The 26,785-nt window shown below is 39.1% G+C and overlaps 1 protein-coding gene across 3 annotated transcripts in view; it reads left to right on the forward strand.

Annotated features, from left to right (window-relative positions):
• The first annotated feature begins 230 nt into the window (after window positions 1–230).
• ppp2r5cb (protein phosphatase 2, regulatory subunit B', gamma b) overlaps window positions 231–26,785 on the forward strand; it is a 29,784-nt gene continuing 3,229 nt past the window's right edge. Inside the window, exons 1-15 of one of the 3 annotated variants that reach the window (XM_031755080.2) lie at window positions 231–361; window positions 876–935; window positions 4,672–4,834; window positions 16,250–16,449; window positions 20,839–20,949; window positions 21,041–21,133; window positions 21,714–21,844; window positions 21,970–22,029; window positions 23,024–23,132; window positions 23,620–23,673; window positions 24,076–24,246; window positions 24,355–24,482; window positions 24,597–24,698; window positions 25,019–25,091; window positions 25,482–25,598. In XM_031755080.2, coding sequence (XP_031610940.1) covers window positions 335–361; window positions 876–935; window positions 4,672–4,834; window positions 16,250–16,449; window positions 20,839–20,949; window positions 21,041–21,133; window positions 21,714–21,844; window positions 21,970–22,029; window positions 23,024–23,132; window positions 23,620–23,673; window positions 24,076–24,246; window positions 24,355–24,482; window positions 24,597–24,698; window positions 25,019–25,091; window positions 25,482–25,598 — 1,599 coding nt within the window. In that variant the 5' untranslated portion in view covers window positions 231–334. Of the gene's footprint in view, window positions 362–875; window positions 936–4,668; window positions 4,835–11,506; window positions 11,711–16,249; window positions 16,450–20,838; window positions 20,950–21,040; window positions 21,134–21,713; window positions 21,845–21,969; window positions 22,030–23,023; window positions 23,133–23,619; window positions 23,674–24,075; window positions 24,247–24,354; window positions 24,483–24,596; window positions 24,699–25,018; window positions 25,092–25,481; window positions 25,599–26,785 lie in introns of those variants that run through there. The other 2 variants (XM_031755079.1, XM_031755081.2) reach the window with 2 other exon arrangements.

Consider the following 26,785-nt stretch of genomic DNA (forward strand, 5'->3'; position numbering starts at 1 on the left):
TATATACACTGCCAACTCATTTTGAGGGGGTCATGTGGGAGGCACTGATTGATTTTCCATGGAATGACCATAGGAAGAATGCTGTCGATGGCTGTAATCCATAGTATCGGGAGCCTGCAGTCCCATGTGCTGCTGTCCTGTCACCGGCAGGGTGCGCTCTCGGTGCCTTTACGCTGGCCATCGTTCTCGTGACGCGCCGGAGTCAGCTGACTGACAACAGCCAATCACAGTGTAAGGGCAGACTGAACCGCCTTGCAGTGTGCTGTCCTGAGAGTTGTCAAGGTTTTGGTTGTGGAGTATCCGTGAGGGGAGCAAGGGCGGTTACGCTTGTACAATGCCGAATAAAACGAAAAAAGATAAGGTGAGTTAGACAAAAGCTAGCAGGCAGTGTCGGTAGTGAATAAACTTTGCACGAGTTACATTTCATTGAATTTATTGATACTGTGCCGGGTGCATAATACGACATTTTGCTGCCAGGGCAGTGTCCCATCACACAAACGTTAGCCAGCCTGCAGTCATTACCTGCTAGCCCTATCCTGCCATCATGTTAGCACTTGGCACGTTGTGCAGTGTTATGTAACTAGAGCACCCTTATCTTAAAGTGATACTTACATTGCACGTGTGTGTTATTTTGGTGTAAATTTAAGGACTTTAAGGAGCCGAAACCTCGGGTCGTGTAACGTTAGCTAGCTAACAGCAGACTTTACAGTGTGGTTAAACAGGAGTGCGAGACTGGGTGGGCAGGCATGCTATATTTAGCTTGGATTTGTGCAAGGCGGCATTCACCGATTGCATTCACCTGATGTTGTCAAACAATATAAACTTCACTTAATTAAATCAAGTTTTTAATCTTTTGATTGAAAATGTTTTTGCAGGAGTCTCCCAAGTCTGGCAAAGTGGGGAAGAGTGGAGGACAGGAGAATTCAGAACATGAGGTATTCGAACAAGGAAAACCACTCTAAGAACATGCACTGATAACTTTATTTTTATTTAAAATGTATTTAACCCTCAAATTGGGACTTTTGAGATGTCAGATCTCGTTTGTGATAGTCCCATGCCCAAGGGAACAACTCAAACAGAATGAACATATAATTACCAAAGACCCTAAACGCAGAGCGATATATAACATTAGATTAGATAAAGAAAATAGAAACTTGTAAATGATATATTAAAAGCTAAACAAGCAGTTAAAAAAACCAACACACCCTAGACTCTTCACAGATCAAACAGGGACTGCAATGGTTGCGGATAACCTTTTCAACTTGATGTAATTACCTCCAAGTCATTTAAAATTAAAATGGAATTTAGTGATGCCAGCTTTGTAAGAGGAGTATTACGTTATAATTGGATTATTACTGCATGATAGTGGTCTCCAGTATTGGTGATTCTGCTTGCAATAGAAATGAACGTACATGCTGAGCTTATTTTTTTTTAATTTAAAAAAAATGAACAGGGACATGATAAAGCTCATCGAGTTTTATTGTGTATATCTAGTTTATTGTCTTGTTATCAGTTCAGTGTTTTGCAGATTACAATTTATAATGTTGCTCCTGAAGTGCCGATTCAGAATACTTAAATGCATCACAAAGGCCTCCACAAACCATGATGCCTATGTTATATACTTGTGGAGAATTTGTATATTTTTCACATGACAGCAAGTACTCATGCAAAAGGACAGGAAGCCTCCTGTGGAGTGGAACAAGAAAAGCTTATTCTGTTTTAGGTCTCATGATTCTTTGAATTCATCAGGGGAAAATTCTTCTTTGTGACCAAATTTGCTGTAGCAAGCTAACTTACTAATGATGGATGTGAGTCACATGAACACCATAGTGAAATATGGGAGTATGGACTACTTGTGTTGGCCATCTGAATTTGAAAATCTCAGTCAAAAGTCGATCACAACTGTGGACTTATTGTAATATTGGAAAAACATGAACTTTCTGTCATTTAATTGTTTATCTCTTAGTTAATGGCTTTGTAGGAGTATGAATGGGAATGGGAAGTGATTTAGCAATAGGAATCTACGAACTCCTTCATATTTTCTAAAGCTGTCTGGCGTGGAGGATTGGAGTCCTTGCCAGGCTCATTCTGGTCCCTGGACCTTATATTTGACTTCCTTGTACTAATAAAACTAGTAAAATGGGACTAATGACTGAACTTTAAAATCATAATCTCATAACCTCATAGCCTTGGATCTTTAGTGGACCGGTGAGTGACTTCATGTGACTCAAGCTGCTCTCTTTTTGATGTTGATACCCTGTTGCTAAATGTGTCGTTAACACCAGTTTAGGGCATGGCTGAGTTCATCAATATTTCACCCATAATTACATGGTTGACCTGTCATACAGCGGCTTTAAGCAGAAAGCTTTACTTCAAAACACAAATTTTATTAAACATTCATGAAACCGCTGCCTCCTGATTTTTCTAAAGTAGGATAGCTATTGCTATTGCTATTCATAAACCACTTGCTGCTAATGCATTGATCTATGATGTTCAGTAATAAAATTCCTTTGAAGAGTGATGTGTTGTGACTTGCTATAAAACCTTTTTGCTTACATATGGATTCGGACGCATCTGGGAAAATGTATCTTTGGCCCTCATAACAAAATTGTTCAACACTGAGTTTGTCCGTCTGCATTACTGGCATCTCACGTGAATCATTGCATTGTTGTGCTGCACAGTCATACACTGCTTGTAAAAATAAAATAAAATATGAGGAAATTCTGTGGCACCAGGAAGATAGCATAGTTAAAACAATGTTTAGTGTTTCCCTATATGTGCAAAAGTTCACTTCAAGCTCAGTGTGAGAGTCATTACTTTGTTTAGTTGTCATTTATGATCCGACTACATTTTCTTTTCTGCTGTTTTACCGTGTGTTTGTGGGGAGGAGCTACCCACAATGAGCAGAGAAAAGGAAGATAAGGAAGATCTGACTTCCTTCATTCCTCAAACAACTAGACGCTTTTTTATTTTTTTTAAAGGAAGGCAAGCATTTGAATGCAGTTATGTCGCGTGTGGAATGAGAGCGGGCAGCTGTTTGTGCTGCCTAGAAAGCAAAAGGTAGTCCTCCTCTTGCACAGATTATAATGTTCTTAACCAGGCTGTATTCCGGTGTTACCACAGCTGGACTGAGCTTAGGTGGCAAGGTCTTCTGAAGTCTGCCCAAGTACACTTGACTCATTTTAACATTTACATATTTTTCTTTTCATCCTTGCAAGAGAACAATTTGCAACTTGAGTTTTTACAGTAGGCATTCACACTGGTTCAGTGTTATTGTGCCAAGAGATCAGATTCATTTTTATGAGCTTCTGGATTTGGTCAGAGGCTGACATCCAGCATGTCACACTGACAACAAAAGGTTTTGAAGCTTATAAAATGCCTATGATTATGTTTTTACCATATTATAAAAACATGAAATGAAAACTTTAGGCCATGACTGTACGAGCTAAATCTGTGGGAAACACACTATTTTATTGCCTTGTGTTATATACACAGTCCAGTTTATTGAGTTATAAAAATCCACACTTGTCAGTTAGCAGATAATTTCATTAAGCTTTATATCTATTTCAGAGCTTTATGTAGTTACCAGTTTAATATAGTCCCTGTAACATATATTATTTTCCACAATTGCGTTGTACATTTACAGTTACAATAAAGGCCTTATCTGTTCTATTTTAAACCCTGTCCCTTAATAACAGCTGGTTAACAATTACATACATTAGTCATCCTTGCCGACCTACCGAAATATATTTTTTTTTTCAAGCTGAAAGTTTCAGCCTCTGCCAGCATTAGACCTGCGTGTCAGCAGCCATGTATTAGATCAGCTAGTGCACCAACCCTGTGTCAAATTAAAATCGCTGGGCTGCAAGCTGTTGTCACCGCCCCCACCCTTCCTTTTTTCCCATATGCTCTGTCAACCAGAAATGCATAACGGTAAAGGCTGTTATGTAATATATATGTAGCTTTCATTTGACTTGTTGTCAACAACCATAACTGACAAAGGAAAATTTAAAGCATTAAACGAGAAGAACCATAGATGACCGATGTTTCTACTTTGGCCTAATATACTTACATGAGTTAATTCAGATCTTTCCAGTACATTAATATGTAATCGAGTTCATAGCAGAGGTCAGCACAGCGGCATTTTCCACTTCACACAACAGCTATCTAGTGGCACAGACTGATTGTCTGTCTTGTAGTGTGGCTCAGACTGTGGCCAACTTTGTCTGGGTCTTAAGCGAATTTGATAAATCTCTTGTGACTCAGACTGACACAGCTCCACAGCTGCATCAAGTGAATTAAGCTCTGTGTCATCAGGTCCATGCTGATAAATGGATCCTAGTAGGAAGGCTGGATCAGTTGAACTTGCTGCTTTCAGGTGATCCCACATCAGGATGATGCACTATTGTAAAGAGTAATTGTACATTAGAGTAAGTGTAATTGTACATTTGGTAAACAGTTTCGTTTTTTTAATGAGCATTTTGTCAAGTGGATGGCAACTCAGTGTATATAATTAAAAGTACCAGTTGTGCTCCCTGGCTGGTGGCTGCACATTTTTATTAGATTTCTACAGAGGTTCATTCTCCCATATTTTATACCTGCATCATTTTTTTAATGTGTCTTTGCTCTTATGTCCGTGTAACTAATGTGTGTTTTCTCTTGTTTCAGCAGAGCTCTAACAGGAAGGCTAACAATAGTGTTCCTCCAACAACTCAGCTACTAAAGGGGAAGCAAGCAGGTTCCCAGACACCTGTCAAAAAGGACAAGAGGCAGAGCTCCTCTCGCTTCAGCTTGAGCAACAACAGGGAACTGCAGAAACTTCCTGCTTTTAAAGGTATTCACCTGTGCAACAGTCTGAAATCCATTTTATGTAATCACATAATGAACTACAGAGTGCGCTCGATTTGGGAGAATTTGCATGTGTTATATATTCATAGAGAACGGAGTTGAGGTAATGTTTTCACGCTTCAGGGTTTTGCACAGAATTCAAGAATCAAATCAACCAAAATTTGGCAGGTGGAGAAAAAACTACCTGGTCTGCCTGTGTGTGTTTAATATATAAGAAATGTCTCAAATGCAGATCTAGGTAAGTGCACACCTCACAGAAATATGTACTAACAAGCACATACTCAATTATTTAGTCACTCCTTCCCCACAGAAGTGCCCATGAGCATCCCTTGCTGCATCACCTCCATTTTAATACCAGGCTGAACATGACATTATGCAATATGTGGAAACAAACAGAGGACATGCATGGCATGGATTTTGCTCTGGATTTAACCCAAGCGTCTATATTTAGTGGTAATCCAGAGATAAAGCTTTAATTCCACAGTCCTTGTGTTTCCGAATGTTGCCAGTGAGCAGATAAGACATGTCTGCCAGCTACTACTATTCCTCCGCCTGTCTTTCCTCGTGAACTTTACAGATGTATATGGATATTTAGTGTCCAAGTTCAGTGCCAGATCCAAAAGCAATGAGCAAACACTGCTGCGGCACAGTAAATGCATATTGTCAGCATTGTCCTGTGTATACACGGATGACTGCGCGCATAATTTCTCAGTACTTTAATTATAATTACCTAACATAGTGGTATGCTTTACAGACAGTTATATTGATATCGTTGGCTGTTAAATAATCATGTAATTAAACTTCAAAAACTATTTTATAACTGATAGTGGCAATGGCACAACAGGAATTGGTTATACTGTTTCTGTTTCTTTCTAAATGTTCAGACTCAGGAAAAATAAGAATCTCGTAGGAAAAGGGTATTTTAGTGGTCCCCAGATGACTATTCTGTTTAGTAAGTGAAACAAAGTTGGGACATTGAAAGTGTCGGGCACATTTCCAGAGTGGGTAGGGAGAATTATCCATCTCCTTTCAAGGACAGATATTTCCTGGATTGTTAGATTATTTACAGTTGATGCAACGGCAGCGTAAAGTTTATGGAACTGTTATAACCCCGAATTGTGGTGAATGCAGTCTCGCTGGGTTACTTGCGCAAAAGTTTCTGTATTTGGTAAAAGATATTTTTCTGTGCCATGTCTGTCTAGCAGACATTGAACACTCGATATTGTGGATGGCACTGATACGTGTGTGCAGAAAAGAGCGCTTTTGTTTTTGTTTTTCGTCATCGGTGGGAGGCTTGTAAGCTCACAGTAGAGCAAAGGCAGCATTCTTCAGGGAGAATTTACGAATGTTATTTCTGTCTTTGGAAACCTTGGCAAGTAGAGCAAAGTTGGATTTCCTAAGGTGGCAGCATGATAACAGGCCATTTATTGTTCATTGTGACTTTTTGCTCTGCCATAAAAAAATGATTGTGTCTTTATCTTAGCTAGCCGTTACCTTTGTAACGTGTGAGGAAACCAATAGGCTTAACTTCATTTCTGATACAGCCTGCTCACTTCCCACACCCCAATGAGAGCTTTGATAACATTCTGCAAAACATTATCCCACAGTGGCCAAGTAGATGTTATCACTTAGTCCTGTCCAAACAGGCTCCTCGCTTGGCCTGTTTTCATTCCAGGCATGTTCACCACCTCCTGATGGAAACACATGTCCGTGAGCCTGTCCCGCAGAGCCGCAAAGTTGAGGCAAGACTTAAAAACCCTGACCAGAAGCAGGCCTTTCCCATGAACTTAGACCAGATTTGTGTGTGCTTTCTTTGACTGTATGGTTCTAATTTTTGCATTTGTTTGGATGATAGTTTGGTTTCTGTTGAAACTCGATGTGGTGAGCTGCCGTTTTTTTGTGTGTAGATTTTATAAGACATAATACACAAATCCAAACTTGTGTTTTTGTGTTTGGCATAATGTTTAGCTGGAGATCTGTCTGACTGAGGCAAGTAAACAGGAGATTAATTCCTCTTTCTTTGTCTCATTGCAAGTGTTATATACATGTGCCAAAAAGCACAGAACAACAACAGTTGCTCCCTCTGTATGGGTTCTCTTTTAAAGCAGGAGCTCTCCTACATGGAGCCTTGGTCTCACAGGGTTTGGTGCCACCTTGTGGCTAGAGTGTCAAATATGAGTGGTGATGTTGAAGGACATAAGTATATCAACTTGTAACCAGAGTTATAAGTTTAAAAACGGATACTTTTTAATCTGAATTTTTTTTAATGAGGGTATAGTTAACATACTGTATGAAATTTACAGTCCTTAGCTTTTTAATGAGACGACGCTTAATGGCAATGCAAAACTTTCCCATGTTCCTTTATAATGTGAAACTGTTTTAAGGGGCACTTTCACAGATCTAACTAACAGTCCGCAGACCACAGATATGCAAACATTGTACACAATGTAAAAAAGAAAACATAAGGAAAATAAAACACTTAAACAGAAGAACAACAGGAAAAGCCTTACAAAAACAACATAATGAAATCATAATGACTGAGAATGTTTATTAATCTGTGAACAGTAGTTCACAGAGAGATGTTTTATTGTGAGTAAACAGTTGGATGAGAGAGAAATGGTGTGGAGTAAAAAGTTACAGATAGTGACGGGGCTAAATGCCTATGTCACGGCAGATTCTGGTGGGTTCAGGATATAAAATTATTTTTATTGGTCACAGGTTAAGTTGGCACATTTCTGCTCCTTTATAAAATGTAGTTACTAGTATTCAAAGTAGTTCGGATTTAGTTTATGCTTCACAAATTGTTATATGTTTCTCCTGTTGTTGTGTTTCTCTTGTTGAATGAATGAAGTTCATTGTAAATTATTAATTGTCTGATATGAATCTTATCGGTGAGAAGGGTACACGGGCTTCAGCACTAGTCAAAGACACAATGGACACGAATGGTGAAGCACGGAGCAGGGACAGCTGGAGACAGTGGGCTGTCCCAAGTCTAATAAGCTGCAGTGTTTCTGGCAGTTCACAGAATATGAGAAATCTGCTGCTGACATGTTGGCGCGACATATCACAGGGGACTTTCAGAGGTTCATGCCTCAGGGGGTTGGAGCCTATGTTTTTTGGTGTCACACTGCGTACCAACAGCTAGTTATGTTTGACTTCTTCAGTGTACAGTCATCTTCATTTTGAGGGATAAACAGTAAAGATGACAGAAGTTATATGGTCAGCAGTTATGTTTTTTTAAGCATTCTTTCAGACTTTGCCTAACACTAGGGAGACAGGACAATGACAACAAACACGTGAAGATGGTAAAACTAAATAAGTTTTGTGTGTTTAGTTCTGCTACCTGTAATACAGCTGTTTAGTAGGCGTCACTGACTGTTAGCAGAAAACACAGGTCTAAGTCAAACTACTAAAGTGTACGTCAGTCAGGTTTTATTTTTATGATGAATAGAAATGTTGCTTTTTACTGTGGTTGTCTTTTAATTACATTCTAAAGCTCCCAGGAAGTAATCTTAACGTTAAATCACTACTTGTCATGTCATGTCAGAGAAACGTCTTTAACTTTGAATACATGTGGAAGCAGAAAAAGGCCCCTACACCTCATGAGAGAAACTTGCCTGGTCAGACATTTCATATGAATAGAAATACAAAAAAAGTCACTGGCAGTAATCATGCTGTTAAAACTGCATAAGCTGTGCACTGGTTTTGCATGATTGCACTCTTCAGCATTGCTTCTAGAAGGGTTTTGTAGATAGAAGTCATAGAATCAGACACATTGCTATATTTAAGCAGTGAATGCTTTATTTATGCATCAGCTACATTCAGAAATGACAGGATCCTACTAAAAAACACGACTCTGTATCTGAATTGGTGGTGTTTTGTTTGGAAGAATAGTAAATATTGAAAATGGTATTTAATTAATTCACACACAGGCCAGTTTACTATATCTGCAGGTTTAAAACTTGTTTTTGAACTTTGAAAAACGTTTTAAGCTTTTAAACTGTTGTATATATTATAATAACACATTCCACAAGTTACCAGGTTTAAGCTGCAACATTAAAGGCGATCTCTGAGCGTGTTTATCTTGCAGTCATCAGCCACAGGTGTTTTCCACTTGTGCAACATTTTTAGTGGCACAATGAACAAATCTGAGCTTTGTTTCTTAATATATCTGCTTCTTATGTGACTAATACAGATCAGCATGTATCATCGCTTTGTGATTCATGTTTGTGTTAAGAGAATAAGAAAAAATAGGTTGGATCTTGATAAAGATGTCTCTATCACTGGAAGCTGCCTAAATTCAGCCACTGTTGAAAGAGCCTGTGTCCTCAGCTGCGTCGATCGGTCTGTTTCTCCAAATAGATCTGAGCCTTAAGCGTTTACAGAGGACCATGACATTGAAGATCAGCAGACCTGTGAATGAACCACTTCGTTGTGTATTTTAGGCAGTGCTCCTGATATCAATGATAAGTTTAGAAAAAGCTCTGCTATAACACAAGTATGGTTTCAATCTCACAAGTTTCTTCGCATTCAAAAAATAGCACTGACACAGCAGAAAGCTCGGGTTTGGTGAATGCATGTGCGAAAGTAGCATTTGTGGAGTATTTGTAATGAGTAATCCAGTATTTTCTTCTCATGGTCAGAACAGCAGATCTACAGATGGGAGGATGCACTATGCCTAAGGAACAAAATGGCAAGAAAGAGCCCTTTATATGCCCAGATTAGATCCCTGCTGATGAAATGCTCCATTATCGTATATATTAGGACCAGCTAAACTGGATGTTAAGTATTACATCCATTAGGGGTGTAGTCGTTCCCATTTTGTACAGTTGATTTTAGTGTAAGACTTTTTACAACCTCTAACCTGCAGACAAATGTGTATACAAGCTCAAGGTTGTGTAGCAGGAGCAACAGTGGCAATACAACAAGAAGCGTGCAAGAACAAACAGCAGCCCAACTCGAACCACACCAACACCTCCTGCACCTCCAGAGGAGAAGTACAAACCCACAGGGAGGAACCGTGACACCATTATGTGCTTTATGAAATACCACACATAATGCATTTTGCACAAACATTACATTAGCCTAAAACACAGTGTTTTGGGGTTTTTTTTGTTTTTTTTTAAAGTGTGAAAGTTCCAAAACAGTTTTGCTTATTCTATTCTTCTTTTTTGAGCTTAACTAAACCTCTGTTTACAGGTACAGTTCTGCTGGACAATATTATCCACAAATAATGATTCACCTAATTACTTTTTGCAAAAGAGTCAAAAATGCTTGGATTTAAGCAGTCAAGAGTATATTAATTTCTTCCTTCTTTGCATATTATACAGAAACTGCATAGAAAACACATCCCTGTTGCCTTGCTGTAGTTGCTCTGCCAGTTTTCTGTAATCTTGGCTAACGCTGCCAATCACTGAAATGACAGCAATCATAGTGCAAAAAAAAATAATGTCCTTTTTTGTCCTCCACAAGAGAAGTAATTGCGAAGGCTAGTATGCCATACACACATTTTAATAGAAATGTTTGTGGGTTGTCACACAGCTACGGTTATGAAATGTTAATTCTAATGGGCTAAGCAAAGTCTTTTTGTACAGTCTATTCTCCTCGGTGGCTTTCTTATGCAGCAAATATTATTGGATTATATGTCACTGTAGTCCAAATCTGTATAATTCACACCCATCTACATTGTATTTGCGTGGTTATTCTTCGTGCATAGGAATGCTTATGACTTTAGCTGAATCACTGTTTCGACACCCTGTCTGTATGTGCTTACTGTACTTTGAGAATGATGACACATACGGCATGCACAAAAAAAAAAAAAAAAAATATGTCGGTGTATGTTCTGATTGTGTATGTCTGTGTGCAGAGCTTTACAGAGCCCTATTGTATTCCAAGGGTGCAGTGGTTACTATATTTGGGAGTGCAATGCCAGTGACTGGGAGTATGGATTTGTTGCTTTTAATTGTCTGTGTCACCGACGTGCCCGCAAAGGTTTACAGTGCAAGCTTTTGTTCCCCAGTGCTGCTGAGACAAAATGCGGCTTTCTGCATATGCACATCCTGTGTTGCTCACATTGAGACTTCCTGCCTTCCTGTTTCTCTTGTCACATACACCTGGGCTCAGGCTGTGCTGCTGAAGAGCCATCTGTCATGCAAACACAGACACACACGCACAAAGTTGGCACGCACGCTGGAAATGGCAGCAGACATTAAAAAAAGGTCCACTAGTTGATGACCAGTGTAAGGTGACGTTAAGCATTGAACACCTTGTTGTATTAGGTTGTTGTATTTAGGTTTGTTGTTGGGAGTTAAAGACTAAAAGAGAAAGAAATTGTTTCCTTTGTCTCCTTTGCTTCTTACAAGCAACCTCCATGTTGTACAGTTATTTGTATTCCATGGTATTATTATTCCATTTGTGGTTATTTCAGAACCAGTTAAATGGAATTCAGGCGTGTTGTTTGTGCTTTAAAAACTCTTTGACAGATGTAGGTTCTTTTGGCCCAATCACAGTAACTGGCCCACCCCTTTTCTCCCCACTCCAACAGCCAGTCTGTTTCCTCATGTTTATTTATTCTGACAGCCCGCCCATGTGATTGCCGCCAACCAACCGGGTTGCTTCTGTGTGGGATGACATCACTAACTAGCTGGTTCCCTCCAGCAGCAGGGGAGCTTCATTTTCTGCTCCGAGTGTTCGTGCTAAAATGGAGGCTGGCTCCTCGCCTTAGCCTGGGCTACCCTCTTCTCCCCTGTTTCCTGCCTCAGCTCACTGATGTTGGCATGTACTAGAGCTGCCGGCGGGATGGTTCTGGATGGACCAAGCTCTAATGGGCCTTTCCAGCCTGTGGCCCTCATGCATTTTAGAGGTGAGAATAGGAAATCTGCTACTGTGTACTGGTCTGTTTAAAGAGGAGGTGGGCTTGAGTGTTTAGCAGCCACAGCTGGTGATTTAAAAAAACCAAAAAAAAAACCAAACCTTGATATTATATGTATCATTACTTTTGTAGAGACGAGTTTAAGAGTTTTTTTTAGTGTTGTTTGCACGAGGGTTTTTGAAAGAAAGGAGGTGATTGTGTTTGTATGTCAGCGAGGAAGGGTTCTGCCAAGACATTGCAAAGCTTAGCTTTAGTTTAGAGAGGGGGGGGAGTGTAAGATTGGTAGTTTTGAGTCTCCCCTCCCCCATCAACACTATTGATGTCATAGGAAGTGAGGTCAAAGCTTGTATATGTCTGTATTGTATTGGTGCAATGTGACTAACATAAGTTGAAAGGCTGTTTGTTGTTGTTGTAGCTCCAGTGTTCTTTTTGAGTTGCTGTTGATTCAGACAAACTTAAGGAAGCTGGAAGCTGTCTCTAGATGAATGCAAAAGTGCATCTGACTGTGTTATAGTGTAACAAAATAAGGTCTAATGTTTATATGTAGGTTAGCGTGCGTATTCTTTGGTCTCCATGCTGATCCAGTAACTGATACAGGTGGCAGTGTGTGTTTAACATGTCGCTGCTGTCACAGTGATGTCAGTTTCATGGTGTTGCTTATGTGGCTGTTAACATGGTCTCGTGACATTTATATGCATAGTGATAATTACAGCAAGTTATGGCAGAAAGCCACCGGTCCCTCCTTCGGATATCCTGTGTCTGAAGTGACAGATGGTAAGCGCACCATATTTGCCATTAGGGGCACTTTATTAATCAGTTATTTTCATATTCAGTAGTACAGAATGTCTGAGTCAAGAGTTGTGCTTTAGAAGTAATTTGTGCTCATGGATGGTTTCCTGTATGCATGGTGGAGCTTTTAGATGAGTAAAGGTTATTCACTGATCCATGCAGAGACGCTTGTGTGTGAAGTCTGCAGTTGCACAGCACGTCTCTTAATATTTTAGGCCTGTTCAGAAACCCTAGTGCTGTTGTGTAACAGGAGCTGGTAGACCTCTCAGCACTCAGAGGCTGATGAGTCGAGGTGCTCATGAGTGGGCCTGTAACAGTAATAGGAACAAAACTTGTAGATGCAGGTGTACTAAACCTCAAATAACTCAGCAACCCTTTTTCTTTATTCATCTCACTCTTTTCGCTATAAACATGACATTTGACGACCTCCCCTGTACCCTTAATGACAAGTTTTGACACCTCAGTGTTTATCAGTAAAGATGTGGTTTGATGACCATTATAATAGTTTCTTGGTTTTTCAAAGGGTAGCTGAATAAGCAGAGACCACCCTCACAAATCTGCACACCCAGTCATGTTGTTCTATAAGCAGCTCAGTTCAGAAAAGAGCTTAAAGGGTTACTCCTCATAGGGTTTCGAGCATTAAAGAGTTAAGGGTAAAATTTTGAGACTTCCTAGTAAAACAGATGCTACTATATTAACTTAACATTTATAAATATTTTTATTAACTTGCATGCATTTAGAGGGGATTGTTCATCATTTTGACAAGTATTTCTGCTCACTGTCCAAACAAGGCTTAATATATTTTTTTTAAACACACTGTACGCACTTAAGCAGAAGCAAGCTGAATATTAGTCATGAACACAGAAAGTGGTCGCGAGTTTTACTTCCATAGTTAGTGCACCTCATTGGTCACTCTTTTGTAAACTTGTTCCAGAAATACAAAATGGATCACCTTTAGTGTTCTCCACGGATGTTGTGGCAAAAGCTCAAGAGCTTGGCTGATGTTTGACCTTTTACTGTGCTCAACTGGATCCTGTTTGCGGATAGTAGTTTGAATATGGCAGTTGGTCTTAAAACTTAAGTCTTCTGAATATAAATTCAAAAATCTTCCGTTTTTTTCAAAATATCTTGATGGCATGTATAACTATTTGTATAAAAACAAACAAACATAAAACAAGAGCCAACAAAGAGCCATTAGATAAGAAAGGAAGCAACAGTAAAGTAAGGAAGCTTCACCACAAAGCTTTGACACTGTAACAGTGTTGGGGAATTATAAAGCAAATACATTATTGAGTCAATAAACCAAAAGGGTAGTCTACCTAAAAGAACGTATAGGATTTACAGGTAGCCCTCAGACAGCTTTGTTTCATGCTGTTTTAAATGCCAACGTTTCCTCTGTGACTAATGTGGAGGTGTGCTGTCAGTCGTAATTTGAGGTTCTAGTCTGTGAGCATTGCCTCCATTACTGAATCTTTTAGAATTGACCTATTTTATTGGTGCCAGCTGTTAACATTTTGTCTGGTATCAACTTATGCAAAGCAGGGTCTGCATAGAAAATACTGTAGATATATGATTACAGATTACCGTGCTGTTTTAACTCTTTATTCCAAAGTGTTCAAGAAAGCCACTGGACGTTTATAAATGTATCTGTAAGATTATTGAGTGTAGCAGGGAGTGCTGACTGACTTTCTTTACTCCATGATTCATGTTTTGCATGATGCCTTTGGCTGACACTTTCTTCAGCCATAGCTGATGTGATCAGCAATTCAGCTGTCCAGTGTAGAAGCAGCAGACATGCGTCTCTGATTAGCAGTGGTCACCCCCTGGTCCAAAGTCCTGTCTCTGCCTGCAGTCACCATGGTGATGTAGGGTACACATGCAGATTGTTAATGGGGAGAAGAGAAAGACTCAAGAATCACAGACTGTGATGAAGAGATTAATGCTGCCCCATAGGTAGGTTTTATAAGGTGACATTCTGTTTTAAGGCACTAATCCCCGTGTTGGATGAAAATGAATGAGCACCAATCCACTTCTCTTGGTTTCATGGTATTTTCTGGAGTTTGGGAATCGGATCAGCTCAGGCTAATTCAGAGGAGAAGCTTCCTCTCTGTGACTCGTGTCATTTATTACAGGCTGCTACTGACAGTTTTGATCATTGTAAAGAAAAGGGAAATAGCTGTGTCCTAGTGAAGGCCCCATCACAGTAGAGTGCTTAATGCTGTGGTTATTTGGTGCTATGTAGGCTGATTGTAGTAAAGGCATGCTTTCTACTTTTTTCAAAAAAAGGTGAAAATAAGTTGCACTTTATTCAGAGCTCTGCTTCCTGAGTGCTGATAAAGGGAGAGAGCACACATTATAGCTATTTCTAAAATTGCTAAAATGGTTACCTGTAGATTTAGAGTAGGTCTTGTTTATAAAAACTTCTGTACTTTCATACCTTGCACTGTTGCACAACTTATGATGTATGTAGTGTGCAAACCCTTCAAGCTCTGTTCAAGTTCCCTCTGAGCAGTCCAGAGTACATAAAGAGAAGCTGTCATCAGACCTTATGAAAGTTGATTGAAATTATGATCTATTTTAATATATAATAATTCTGTTTAGAAGCTTTGTTATTGTCACTTAATTACTTAATTGCAGACAAAATGTTTTCATACTTTTCTCTAATCGTTTATATCTTTGAGGAAGCTGTCAAGTTAAATCATTTAAACTGACACTGATTGGAGCTAGCACATTGTGCAAAATGCATTGGCTGCAAAAGTATGTAATGATTTTTTTTTTTTTAAATTGCAAGCTAATAATGATACACAGGTAGGTGTGGCCCCACATTCCCAGAGAGTGATTTAGATCTTTTGCATCATTGATGTGGTGATAACATAGCAGTCATTACCTCACTAAGTGGAATTGGTTGCTTTTTGCTTTAATAACTAGAGGAACGTGTGTATGTGTGTGCAAAGTTGAGTTTGAAATCATTTGGATGAACAGTTTTCATTTTTTGCCAAAAGGATTTCACAACAGTTGGCGCACGGATACGTCAGCTGGAGGGATGCTCTACTCTGTGATTGGCTATTGCTTTAAGCAGCTGTGATTTGTTATTTGGCTGTCAGCAGGCTTTTATCACCGGGTACACTGGCAGCACAGAGAGAGCCTCTGTGCACAGTTAATGCATGGGGCACTGGTAACTTCATTATCTTCATGTGACGTGCCACCCAGATATATTCTGCTTTATCAACCAAAATGCTTATCTCCAAGCAAACAGCTGAGCTACTGTGCACAAATTCACAGTTCCAGTGAAGTCTGTAGAAACAATGCAGTCGTGCCCAGAATAAAGCCAGCAAGTCGAAATGTTCTTTCCTCTGGAGAAGCACAAAATATGTGTATCTGGTGTTTTTATTAAAGAGTTTTCAGTAGGAAATCTGGCATTTCCTGAACTATCAAATAAATGAAAACGCACACACAAAAGCTGCAATCGTTCTGTCTCAAACAAGCACAGCACTAGCTCAGTAAACCCAACATTATTCAGAGACATGCCTTGCAGTCTATAACATTATAAGTCCTTTGTGATGGCTCACAGCAAAATAAAATATGGTTGTAAAATGAAGAGATTGCTTAGCAAAACATTTAAAAGTAAGTCAGCCTGTCAGTATCATTGCTGCTCTGTGTAATGTTAAAAATCATTGACATTTTGCTTTGTGAAGCGAATTTGAATTTAATTCCAGCCTTTCGTCTCTCTCTGTTTCATAGATGTTCCCCCTGCAGAGCAGGAGAAGCTGTTTATCCAGAAGTTGCGTCAGTGCTGCGTTCTCTTCGATTTTGTCTCAGACCCACTGAGTGACCTGAAATGGAAGGAGGTGAAACGAGCCGCGCTGAGCGAGATGGTGGAGTACATCACCCACAACAGGAACGTCATCACCGAACCGATCTACCCAGAAGTGGTTCACATGGTCAGTATTACAGTAAACGGTGGAAACGAGAAGCTTAGACCAGTTGTTTTTATTTTATTATTTTATTTTGACCTGGCAAATGTTTAATAAGTAGACAGTATAAGTGAACATACTTAACTAAACTTAGTTAGCCATCTTTGTAGTTTGTATCACTCAACTCCTGGAAAAAAGTAAAGCCTTGCATAAAAAGTGATTTGGTTACTCATATTGCAAAAGTATGTGTGCACTTTTTGTCTCGAAAGGCTACATCTTATGTCAACTTAACTTTCAAAATAAGAGTAAGGGAATTTTCCAGTTGTAAATAGGTCACATCATTGTCTGAGACGGAGGAAAAAATTAAAATAAAATGCAAAATATGTTGCCAAGATACATGGGAGGCCCACCCAAGTCAAGTTTAAGTATGAGGAAACTCTGCCATCAGTGTTTCCATAAATGAAAGCTTTTAATTATTTAAAATAGAACATTAAAATCTGTAATGTCCTGTGATGTACTAGTGCTGTGGTTCTATAGCTGATGATATTTCTCATAAAGTTTTTTATCCCATAGAATATGCAATGTGTAATATGGTTTGGGGAACGTTTTAATAGTTTAGGTCTAAAAATATTCACTTACAACTCTGCATTGTTCATTTATAATTACTTTATTTCGTGTTAGCGAGATGTCACGTGTCACTTCTCTTACTGTAAAATTGTGTAAGTTGTAATTGTGAAAAAAAGGCTCTGTGGAACCCACATGGCCTCGAAGAGCCATCTCACCCGGTAGATTCCCTTTTCTGTTTTTTTTTTTGTTGTTTTTTTTTTTTTTTTTTAATGAAGAAGCTGATTTGTTTTCTTCAGTTTCATTTTCGCAGCATGGAACGAACATTTTGTGGTTTTCACTAGACCCATTTTAGTTTTTATTTTGGTAGTTTTTTTGTCACAGATCTTTTAAGATCATTTAAATAATTTGTATGCAACCAGGTGATCTGTTTGTTTTTTACAGCATGTCTCTTGTTTGAATTTGTCTAAAGATTGTTCATGTATTGCACACCACACCCTAAATTGTTTGTACCCCTTTAATGGTGTAGGTCTGAAAACTGCTCGTTTAGTCAGGGTGTTGCCAGTGCAGCTGTGTTGGAGCTCGTGCTGTAGATTGGAGAGGTGTTCCTCTTAGGTCGTGGTCTCAATGTGTTCCTGGTGCCAGATTTGCTTTCCCAAGCCAAATTAAAAAGCCTTTGATGTTAATCAAAGGCCGGCCTCAATGCCACATGGTAAACTGCAGATGATCAAGGTGCAAATTTCCCCCCGTCCTCCTTTGCCTGGGCTTTATTTGATCAATGCAGCAGAAAATGCAACTGAGCTGTCAAATCAGCATAAAAATATACTCTTACTCCTGGCAGCGCCTGTCCCGTACCCCCTTAAAGACAAGGGCTCTTTGAAGTCCACTGATGGCTTTTATCATCAAAGTAAGTAAAGAGTGACACGACATTCTCCTTTATGGTAATAAAGTGTATTCTGTGTATTCTTATGTTAAAACTGTGCACATTATTTACTTCCGTAAGGTTTCTGTATTTCAGAGCATTTTTGACATCTCAGTGTTCAAGCATCATTATTTAAACAGGCATTATTTGCACTACACGGCACTGCAACAGTTGTTTTGTTGTCCTGATCTATTTGTTGAAAGTAAGGAGTGATTTCTGCTTGGAATAATAACCTGATGGTGAATGAGAGTGTTTTGACCTCTGATCGACTGGAATCCCAAAGGAGTTCTGAATGCGCCGTCTCACGGGGAAAATAGATTCTTCACAGTCTGGGGTCTGAACAGTCACAGAAATAGGCCAGTATTGACAACTAGACTGTTGATATCCAGCCACCTAACACCTTTTTACCAATTCTTTAATACAAACAATACCTCAAAGTTGGTATATTACACTGAACTTGTTAAAAAACAGTTTAAGTCTCATATGTTTACACAATGTGTATTTAAAATTTAATCTAAAAATACTTCACAGGTCTTTCTTTCCATAACATTTTAACGACTTTGCCCCTTACAGAGTCTGCTGTATTTTGCAGATATTAACTTATCCATACTGCACATTTTTGGTGATGAATCGGTTTCACAGCACTGCTCTTAATCTGAAGAAACAAATATACACCAATCCCCAAATCAACGCTCACTGCCTTGTTTTGCCCAGTATGTCTAATATGTGCTGTGGATGTAGCAAGAAAAAATGGATACATTTCACAGCACAGTCAGCCCACAGATAGTCTGCACGGGCTACACATTCATTGTAGTCAAATGTATGAAATGTTAAAAAGAGAAAGATATGAGCTCAGAGAACAGAGAGAAGCAAACAAATCTAAAGGCTGATTAAAAAGCAACACGAAACACAGTAACCTACACTCTGTTCTTCTTTATTGCTTTTCATCATATCTGATTTTCATTACATTACAGCATTCCAATTTTAACATAACTGTGGCTCGTAGGAGTACACTCAAAGCTAAAGGTAACATTAGCCACAGCAACAGCTCATTCAGAATTTAATAAGGCGGGTCTCCTTCACAGCTGGGGGCGGTGCTTATCAGGTTTTGACGTCTCAGTTGGTTGTAAACTCGAAAGGCTCAAGAAGGAAAAGGAAGGAGGGGATGTAGTCGATTCATAATTTGTGGATCCAGACAATGTTTAAAAAATAGGAAAAAGTGGATTTTACATCATTTAAACATTTAAACTAGTCTATGCTTATAGAAATATTTTACTTGTCTTTTAAAGGCAGTTTGGACAGTAGATGGTCCAATGGATTTGATCTATTTGTTACTAAAGGTTACTGGCAGCCTACGTAAACAAAGAAATGGTGATGTTTTAAGTAGAGATGGCACGATACCACTTTTTTATGTCCGATACCGATACCGATATCATAAATTTGGATATCTGCCGATACCGATATGAATCCGATATTGTGTTTTTTAATCAATAAAACTGTTTTTTAATATCTTGCTGCATTTTGTATAAGTTCATACTCAAGTTTAAATAAACAACAACACTAAAGCTATTCTGTTATACCTGTGTGTAAAAAATACACTGCACCCAAAATATTTCATGGTTCAGCAACACTGATCAATCTAATAAACCTTACCTAACTTAAAACCTAACTTAAACCTGCTCCATCCTCCCTATTCTGGTATTTTAAAGAGTACTTAGCAGAAATATTAAGCAACCTAACTAATAGGGTTGCAAACTCCCAGCAAAAAAAAAAAAAAAAAAAATAGGGAACCACCCACCCTCCACCTCATGATGCTTAATCGATGTAATCAACTTTAATTTGATGCAGGGTGGAAAAAAATGCACAGAAACAAATTATTTTTCAAGAATAATTAAATAGATTCAACATCTTTCTTCAACAGAATTGCAGAATTCACAGATGGAACCTTCCCAAAGGAAAAAGTACTATAGCTTACTAGGGTATATAGACTTAAGAGTTACTATATAGTAATGGACTTCTATACATTTTACATCAGATTAAAACTTTGGGTGTAAGATTCAGATAATTATTTATTAAAAGCTACATATTTTAAATGAGAATAAGAAAGAAAAGTATGTCTTTGTGCCCCCTTTTCCCTGTTCATGCCCTATCGGCCCCCCTGGCTGCACTTTGCTAGATCCGCCCCTGCACAGTTACCAGCCGTCAGCTACGTGAAAACGCCCTGGTGTAGAAAGTAATATTAAATAAATTCTAACAACAGCTTATCAAGCTTAAAGGTGCTGCTGTTGTTCAGCCGCTGGTTTCCTCTTTCTGGTGCAAAGTGGGCCAAAAACAAAGAAGAGAGACGGACTCGCGACAGAAAAGCCGATCAGCTGATCATTAAGCAGTTTCACGATTGAAGTAGCGGCAGGAAGGTGAGGGAGAGAGAGAGGCAGTCGCTCCATATATCGGTTGTTAAGCTTAACGTGGGAATGCTTTACAAACATTCAGAGATGAACTTACACACTTGCTTTACTTCTCTCTGGGATAACTTCCTCGGAGATGAAATGCTGGTTTGGTAGCGAGGCTACAAATACACACAGCCGCTCTATCACATGAGGCATACTGCTGCAACGTGCTACGGTTATGAGCCGAGTTACGCCGTGTTGCAAGTTTTGTGAGATGCTTTTTTTGATACTTAATGGATCGGATTACATTTTTTATTTTTCGCCGATATCCGATCCAGTAATTTAGGTCAGTATCGGACCGATACCGATACGTAATATCGGATCGGTCCATCTCTAGTTTTAAGTATTGTGTTTTTCATGCAAATAAAAAGGGCAGAGGCCACCGCTTCCTTGAGCGGTTTGGATTTCTGTTGGGGAAATCTCTTTTTCGAGTTTTTATTTATCTGGCATGTCCGGCTGTCTGTCTCTGTTTTTGTTTCCCAGTTTGCTGTGAATATGTTTAGAACATTGCCGCCGTCATCCAACCCCACGGGTGCAGAGTTTGACCCAGAGGAAGATGAACCCACTCTAGAAGCTGCGTGGCCGCATCTACAGGTACATGCATCACACCCACACACATGGTTTAGTCAGAAAGAGCCTATTCACCTATTTCTGTTGTTTTAAAGTCTTTGCTCCTCTTCCACAGCTCGTCTACGAGTTCTTCCTGCGGTTCTTAGAGTCACCAGACTTTCAACCAAACATAGCCAAAAAGTATATTGACCAGAGGTTTGTATTGCAGGTGAGCATGTTGCTAGAGCACAGCTTCTTTCTCTGTAAAGAGGAGCTATGATGCTCATTTCCACCTTAATATTTTTATTCTTAACTAGACAAGCTTTGCATGATTGATAGTTCAAAATAATCCTTGTTTATCGTATACCAGTGCTTTGTCCAGCCCCTCTGTTCGTGCACTGTCTAAAACAAGCTGTTTTAGCTCCTCTGCCTTTATGCATGTGGGTGAGGCATCTGCGCGTATAGCTTTGACTGTGCGCACAGATGCCTGGAAAGAACATATTGAGGATATCTGCTCTCCTACACGTCATTTAAGGCCAATGTTTGTCTGAAGTTTAGTGACTAGAGCAGCCTAAGGCCTGAAGTTTTGGCTTTTTCGTATTAGTTGCACATACGCTGAAATCATTGTTGGAAGCTTGAGCCATGTTTAGTATGAGCATGCATTTCTGCATTTCTGTAATAGTATCAATGTGACAAAAGAATAAAAACTGTAACAAGCCCACTTAAGAGCATTGTATGTAGTACTCTGTTACATTTAATTTTATTGTCCCAGTAACCTTCTTTTTTTTTTTGTTTGTGTGTTTCTTCAGCTCTTAGAACTTTTTGACAGTGAAGACCCCAGAGAAAGAGATTTTTTAAAGACCACTCTCCATCGCATCTATGGGAAGTTCCTGGGCCTTCGAGCATACATTAGAAAACAGATTAATAACATATTTTATAGGTGAGTGTGTGTCTTCCATAGCTACATTAATGGTGCTTGTTTTGTTTGCTTGTTTTTGGGGTTTTTTGTTTTGATTTTTTGAAAGGAACATTATTGCTAACTTGTGTGTGTTTGCCCTTTTTCAGGTTCATTTATGAGACTGAGCATCATAATGGAATTGCAGAACTACTGGAAATACTAGGCAGGTAAGATGCTTTTAGATTTGTTAAAGCAGCTGCTGTTCACAATATAGGGTTCAAAATATAGGTTTGTTTTTTATATATACACACACACACACACACACACACACACACACACACACACACACACACACACACACACACACAGTACTGTGCAAACGTCTTGAGCTACCTCTTATTTCTTTGTAGTTTGCTAGGATAATGGGTAAAAGGTGCAGTGATTTATACCATTTGCAAATTTAAATGGAAATACAGTATATGAGGCAAAAAGTGAGTTTGCACAGTTTTAGTAAGTTTGAGAGTCAATATTTAGTAACGCCACCTTTATTCTTCAACACAGCCTGAGCTTTTTTGTGATTTCTTTAAGTAGTCTTCAGGAATAGTTCTCCAGGCTTCTTGAAGGACATTCAAAGCACTTCTCTGGATGCAAGTGAAAAATGAAGCTGTTGGCAATCAGATGCTTTCCAGATGAAGTTGTATTGTGGAGGATACAGGTTTTGGCGCCATCACTCCATAAGACTTATTGCCGCTGATTTCAGTCTTGTTCTTGTGTGATTTGTCATTTTCATTAGAACATTTCTAATGAGGCTTCAGTAAACAGATAATGGGTCACCTGAAGGGCCACATGGTATTTGCAAAGTTGCTATGTATGGACATATTACTGGTTCATCCCATGAGTTGAGTGATTATTTTGTGCTTGTCGGTCAGTGCTGAAAAAAAATTTCTCTGATAATGTTCAAGTACAAGGACTGAAAATGAGTGAAAGAGCCAGCCAGTGTCCAAAGAAAGTCTTTGAAAGAGCTTCAGAAAGCCTGCAGAGCTCTTGCTCAAGATCACTTCAAAAATGACAGGCTGACTCCTTGGAAGAAATGTATAAAAGCATTAGTGGTGGCTCAAGACTTTTACACAGTACTGTAATTTTTTTTTTAAAATTAATATTGAGATTCAGAATTATTGTACACTACAGTAATTTCTTCTCTAATAACGATCTTCCTCACAGCATAATCAATGGATTTGCATTACCTTTGAAAGAAGAGCACAAGATATTCCTGCTGAAAGTCCTCCTGCCTTTGCACAAAGTCAAGTCTCTTAGTGTGTATCACCCACAGGTAGGAATTTCCTTATGTTTTGCTCTGCCTTCCTCTGCTATAAACAAAATGCTGTAACAAAAGTATGTCTCAAGCAAAGTCTTTTCACTTGGCAGACATGCAGGTAATGCCTCAAAGCAGTTATTTTGTCAGTGAAGCATGTATCCAGTGATAAAAAATGTGGAGTTAGTCACAACTTTAACTCTCAATGTTCACCGGATAAAAATGCACGTTTCAAATTAACAATCTGGTCCTTTTACCCCTAACTAATGTTTAAAAATAGTGTAAACATGCAAAAACTGACATCTGTGCTCGTGTGTCAGTGCAGCAACATTTATTGCCTGATTAGAACGTTTAGGACAGCCGCCATCTTTGATCTTACTTTATTATGTAGATTCTGTAGTTTGTTGAGTGCAATCTCTCTCCCAATAATATTTATGATACTTCTGATTTTGTCAAAATCAAAACAAATGCTGTTTCCTTTTTTTCCTTTTCTTTTATTTCCCAGCTGGCCTACTGTGTGGTACAGTTCTTAGAGAAGGATAGCACCCTTACAGAACCGGTAAGATTTATTTATTTTGATATTGATTTTTTGGCATTTTTTTTATTATCGATTGACCTTCAAGCTCTTTTCAGACATACATCATTCAAACTCCTCAAGACAGTATTCTCTGTTTGTTTTATGGTGGGTAAGGTCAGGGCAAAAATAAACACGCTCACAAGTCCTCACAAACCTGCTGGAAGGTGTTTTGGATTTTGTGTGCTTGCATGAAATACCCTGAGATCAACTAAACTACTTTATGAATATCTTGACTACTGTTTCTGCTTCTACTGATAGTTTTTGTAATTTAAGCTCATGTAATCCACCATCAGCAGATTAATGGCTGACCAAAATCAGCTGTCCAAACATTCCTGCTTCCTCTTTTTAATAAGCCTGGTATCCTGCCTGTGTGTCTGTTTGTAGACGGTAATGGCATTGTTAAAGTATTGGCCAAAGACCCACAGTCCAAAAGAAGTTATGTTCCTCAACGAACTGGAGGAGATACTGGATGTCATTGAGCCTTCAGAGTTCGTCAAAGTCATGGAACCCCTCTTCAGACAGCTGGCCAAATGTGTGTCAAGCCCGCACTTTCAGGTCTGAACCACATCCCTGATTATTTTGATGCGTGTTTTAGTTAGTCGTACAGTGTGCATTCTGTTTGTCTGTGTACCCATGTAACCCTGTGAAAAACTGTGTTGTCAGGTAGCAGAGCGAGCCCTGTACTACTGGAACAATGAGTATATCATGAGCCTGATCAGTGACAACGCTGCCAAGATCCTCCCCATCATGTTCCCGGCCCTTTACCGCAATTCCAAAACCCACTGGAACAAGTGAGGCTCCCCCCACCCACCCCCTCCATTTATCTGTTTATCTTTATGATGAAGGGTATGAGGATAGTACGTAAGCAAAGCAAGTGACCCGTGGTAACCTTTTTATGTCTGTAGGACGATTCATGGGTTGATTTACAATGCTCTGAAGCTCTTTATGGAGATGAACCAGAAACTGTTTGACGACTGCACCCAGCAGTTCAGGGCAGAAAAAAGCAAGTAAGTAATGCAGGGAGACATCACACCCATTTATACAGCGCAAGCTACAGTTTCCTTGTTCTCATTACAGTGTTAGAAACGTCATGGAAAACATTGTTTAAACATCATTAGAAGTGGAAAAGATGACTAAGTAGATACAAACTAAAACCACAATCTCTTAACTTGAAAAAGTTTTGGGTACATAACTTGTTTTTGTTTTTAGTTTTTTTTTTTACATGAGTTTATCTTTCAGACAATCTTCTCTGTTTTGAAGAAGTCTCTTATGATGTGTGTGTGTGTGTGTGTGTGTGTGTGTGTGTGTGTGTGCGTGTGTGTGTCAGAGAGAAAGCCAAATGGAAAGAGAGAGAAGAAGCTTGGGTGAAGATTGAGAATCTAGCAAAGGCAAACCCACAGGTGAGCAAATAAATAGTAACCTAGCAATTCTGACAGTACTGCAAACTTCTCAGTGATTTGCAGGGTATCTCAGTTGCATCAGTAACCAGGCGAATCAAGCAGGGTTTGATGTTTTGGTGATGAACATCAGTTGGTGTTTTGACAAACACTCCAACTGAGAAAAAAGGAAAAAGAGTTTCTATTTTTTTTTCTCTTCCTTTTTTCTTTTGTGTTTGTGTGGAAGCAACAGATGGAAAGTTACAGGATGGATTGTGGGGAAATGTATTTCCAAAAGCTGAGGTTTAAAGTAATTAAGAAAAGCTCTGCTTAAAGTTAGTACCTCCCACAAACCTGTATATTGGATAATGTGATTCTTTGTGGTTAACTTTTCTTTCTCTTCCTTTGCTGCAGTTTGTCGTGTATGTGGACTCCATAGGATCAGGGAGTCCGATGGACATGGAGACAGATGGGCCACTGCTAGACGATGTCAACATGCTAAAGAAAGCAGTAGATGAGAAAGCCACACAGGTCAGTGTGTGTAACATTTTTAATATGCATGCCTGTATCTGTGGGGTACAAGCACAAGCTTGTGCACAAGCTTTGATGAATATCGCTTTAATAATAGACCTGTTTACGTTTCAGATGTTAGAGCAGTCAAGTGAGCCTTAATGAAATCATATACATGGTCATAAAAAGCAGAAATTTGGACACTTTAATTTATTTATTGATACTGACTTTGGCGCCAAGACTGGAGGTTTATTTTTGTTTGAAAACAAATAAATATGGTTATGTTAAGTGGAACCACACAGCCACAGTCCAGCAGTCCAGTTTTCTTTTTCTTTCATTTTGCTTCAAAGCAGCAGAAAACTACAAGAAATGTTAATGATGAAGAAAATGTGTGATGTGGAAAAAGCTAATAATAATACTGCAAATGAATTCCACTAATCACAGCTCATTTCGCAGTATGCTGTGGAGCCTATCTCATTAGTTGACATAAATACAAAAGCATTTTTAGGACATTTAAAATTGTGAACTGTGCAGCTCAGGCTTAGCGATATTTTTCTCATGCTGTGTGCCAGTCACTTTGCCTAAATTGTCCAGTTTGGTGTGTCTGTACTGTTTTAGCGATAGCTGTGCTGTAAATAAAAACCACGTTCAGGTCCATAAATATCTGTGTGGTGCGTGTGAAAACAGCAGCACTATCAGGGGACTTTGTAGTGGTTACTGTGCAACTGTCGCTGCCACCAGCAGCTTTTCAGAAGCACAAAGACGAATGAGGATGTTCCAATTCTGTGCGATCGCTGCTACTCCTAATGCATCTTGTCATCACTTTGTTCTTTTGCTAATATCTGTCAAACGCTAAAATGAGGAAAGCTCTCTACCGAGCTGTGTGCACACTCCTGTTTGTGTAAAGCTTGTGGGTGTAGGACTGGTGCAGACAGCATCTTCACATTTGCATTGGTTTGAAACAGTGGTCATAAAATGCACACATACAGTGAATTTGCAGGATCTTGGTTAAAAAAATATGTCTTTAGAGTCACAAATGAACTTGGTTTGTGACTCAGCTGTTTGGCCCCACAAGTAATTTCCTGAGCAAAGATGGTTATTCAAGCTGCTGAAACGGAGACAGATTACATAAATCACTTCAGCATCCCGTCTGCCTTCCAAACCCAAACAACAGAGACAGGATGAACAAAGAGTGTTAATGGACAATA

Source organism: Oreochromis aureus, linkage group 15 (genome assembly GCF_013358895.1).
Source record: "Oreochromis aureus strain Israel breed Guangdong linkage group 15, ZZ_aureus, whole genome shotgun sequence".
In the NCBI taxonomy this organism is placed as follows: Eukaryota; Metazoa; Chordata; class Actinopteri; order Cichliformes; family Cichlidae; genus Oreochromis; species Oreochromis aureus.